At 45.5% G+C, this 2,412-nt stretch overlaps 1 protein-coding gene across 1 annotated transcript; it reads right to left on the minus strand.

Annotated features, from left to right (window-relative positions):
* Positions 1-668: 668 nt before the first annotated feature.
* LOC137408077 (probable splicing factor, arginine/serine-rich 6) lies at positions 669-2,412 on the minus strand. Its single transcript, XM_068094469.1, has 2 exons — positions 2,338-2,412; positions 669-998 (listed from the first exon to the last, which is right to left on the minus strand). Exons 1-2 carry the CDS (start codon positions 2,410-2,412, stop codon positions 669-671), a joined length of 405 nt encoding a protein of 134 aa, XP_067950570.1.

The raw sequence follows: 2,412 nt of genomic DNA on the forward strand, positions 1-2,412 counted from the left end.
AACTCACTGAGCAGGTCTGAAATCTTAGGCAAAGGGTAAACCTCTCGCCTGACAGATCTGTTCAGTCCAGTTAAATCAACACACATCCTTATCTTCCCTCCTGCCTTAGGCGCTATAGTTAGCCCTGAGCACCACTCAGTAGGTTCTTCAACCTGCTCAATCACTTTATTTTCCAACATGTTATCTAACTCCTGCTTAGCCTGCTCTCTTAAACCTGCTGCTATAGGCCGAGGCGAGTACAGCCTCACTGGCTCTATACCTTCCTTTAACTTAATCTTAAAGATACCTGGCATAGTGCCTAGACCTTTAAAAACTTCCCCGAACTCCTTTACTGGGTCAAACTCGCTGTTGCTCACCGCGTTGACTACAGCCAACAAATTCAGCTGCCTCAACTCGGTTATACCCAACAAGTTTGTCCTAGATCCCCTCATCACGTATACCTCTGTCTCCATAAATCTATATTTACTTTCCAACTGAACACCTGCTTTACTGACTACTCTTAGCTTACGACCATCTATTCCCGCCAAGACAGTAGATGGCTCCTCTAGCCGTAGGTTCAGCCTTTCGGCCGTCCCCTCGGTTACAGTCAACACCTCTGCCCCAGTATCAAACGTAAATTCAACGTTCTTCCCATTGACCTTCAAAACCTCTACAATTCTCCTTCCTAGTCAACTGTCATCCTCATACTTATCCCTAGAACCAGAGAACCTAACACTTCTGCCCTTACTACTATCCTGGTACCCTTCATACTGGCTCATCACGCGCCTTTCCTTATACTTCTCCTCCTCAAACCTATCCATACTGTTGTCCCTGTACCTGCCAAATTTGTCTCTAATCTCGCGGGGGCTTTCTCGGCCCCTGTACCTCTCCCTACTACTGTCCCTGCTACCATATCGCTCATAGCTGTTATCTTGGCTACCTCCTGACCTCCTGCTACTACCTCGCCTGTCATAACCTACTTCTCTCCTATTCCTACAATAGCGGGATACATGTCCTCGCTGTCCACAACAAAAACATTTAATGGAGGGACAACTCCTCATCTCATGTCCACTACGTTTGCAATTGTAGCATACTCTACCTTCACTGCCTTCTCTACTGCCTGCTCTATATCTAGAGACATGCCTCTCCCTGCTATTATCTCTATACTTTCTACTGTCACTGTCCTTGTTATACTCCCTGCCTCTTGTCCCATATCTACTAGTATCTTGCTCTTCACTACCATAATACTCTCTACTACTCCTAGGGCTACCCCTAGGGGACGATCTACCTGCTGAATCATAACTTCTATCTCTATCATTACTCCTGTACTGCACTCGGCTATCAAACTCTGATACCTTTGCTACTTCTTTCTTAACCTCACTCTTTAAATCGGTACTTCTACCCTCACCTCTCAAAAATCTATCAGAGCTGTTGGCCATTTCACGAGCCCTCAATGCCTCCTGCAATAACGCCCAAGTAAGATTGGCATTCTTCATTAACTCTCTGCTTACTTCTCTATCTCTCAACCCGTTAACCGCCACAATAAGGGCAAACCTTACCCTATCATTATCGTTAGTCACCTCTGCATATCTGCTCAAACTCTCTACCCGTTGTAAAAACTCTCTATCACTTTCCCCAAGTGTCTGCCTAGCCGTAAGGAACTTATGCCCCTTTACGAACATACTCTCCTGTCTACCATAATAACCCTGTAAAACCTCCACTGCCCCTTCATAAATAGAATTTACGCCATCTACGTCAAACCCTGCACCCCTCAATACTTCTCTACCACTGTGCCCAATAGCTCTCAATAGTGGCACTAACCTACCTCTACCTCTCATAATAGGGCGTCTATTGCCACCTTCACCTTCGTAACCTCTTCTCTCAACAGCACTCTCAATACATAAATTTATCTCCTCTATGAATCTCTCTCACGACCCATCACCGTGCTCTTCAAACACCAGCTTTGGAAACCCACTCTCCATCTCTACCCGATACAATATCTCCCTCGCCACAAATTCACTCTACCCCTCTCGTGTAAAGTTAGTGTAACTCCCACCTCCGAATATGTAATAAATAATTACACCTCACCAACACCGCTACTTCACCGCTACTACACCTCACAACACTACCCTACCCCACGTTACCTCACCTGCACGCCCGTGAAAGGGTCTATTCAACCGTTTTAACTTACCCCGCAACCAGAAAAATTATCGCTAATGATAACAAAAAAAGAAAAAAAAATCAGAGCTTCGTCAACTGCGCCATGTTATATAAACGTGCGTACTCACATGTGGTTGAAGCAAAGAAGAAAGCTCTCTAAATCTCCCGACGCCTTTATACTCCCTTGACTCCTCATACCTTCCCGTAACCTCTCGTACTTCCCGTATCCTCTCGTACTTCCCGTAACCTCTCGTAACTACCTGTAACTACCAT

This window comes from Watersipora subatra, chromosome 11, assembly GCF_963576615.1.
Source record: "Watersipora subatra chromosome 11, tzWatSuba1.1, whole genome shotgun sequence".
Taxonomy (NCBI): Eukaryota; Metazoa; Bryozoa; class Gymnolaemata; order Cheilostomatida; family Watersiporidae; genus Watersipora; species Watersipora subatra.

Coding starts and splice junctions, on each gene's coding strand:
- LOC137408077 (XM_068094469.1), bottom strand. CDS start 2,412: ATGGTAGTTACAGGTAGTTACGAGAGGTTACGGGAAGTACGAGAGGAT. Junction 999..2,337: donor GTACGAGAGGTTACGGGAAG/GTATGAGGAGTC, acceptor TGTTGTGGACAG/CGAGGACATGTATCCCGCTA.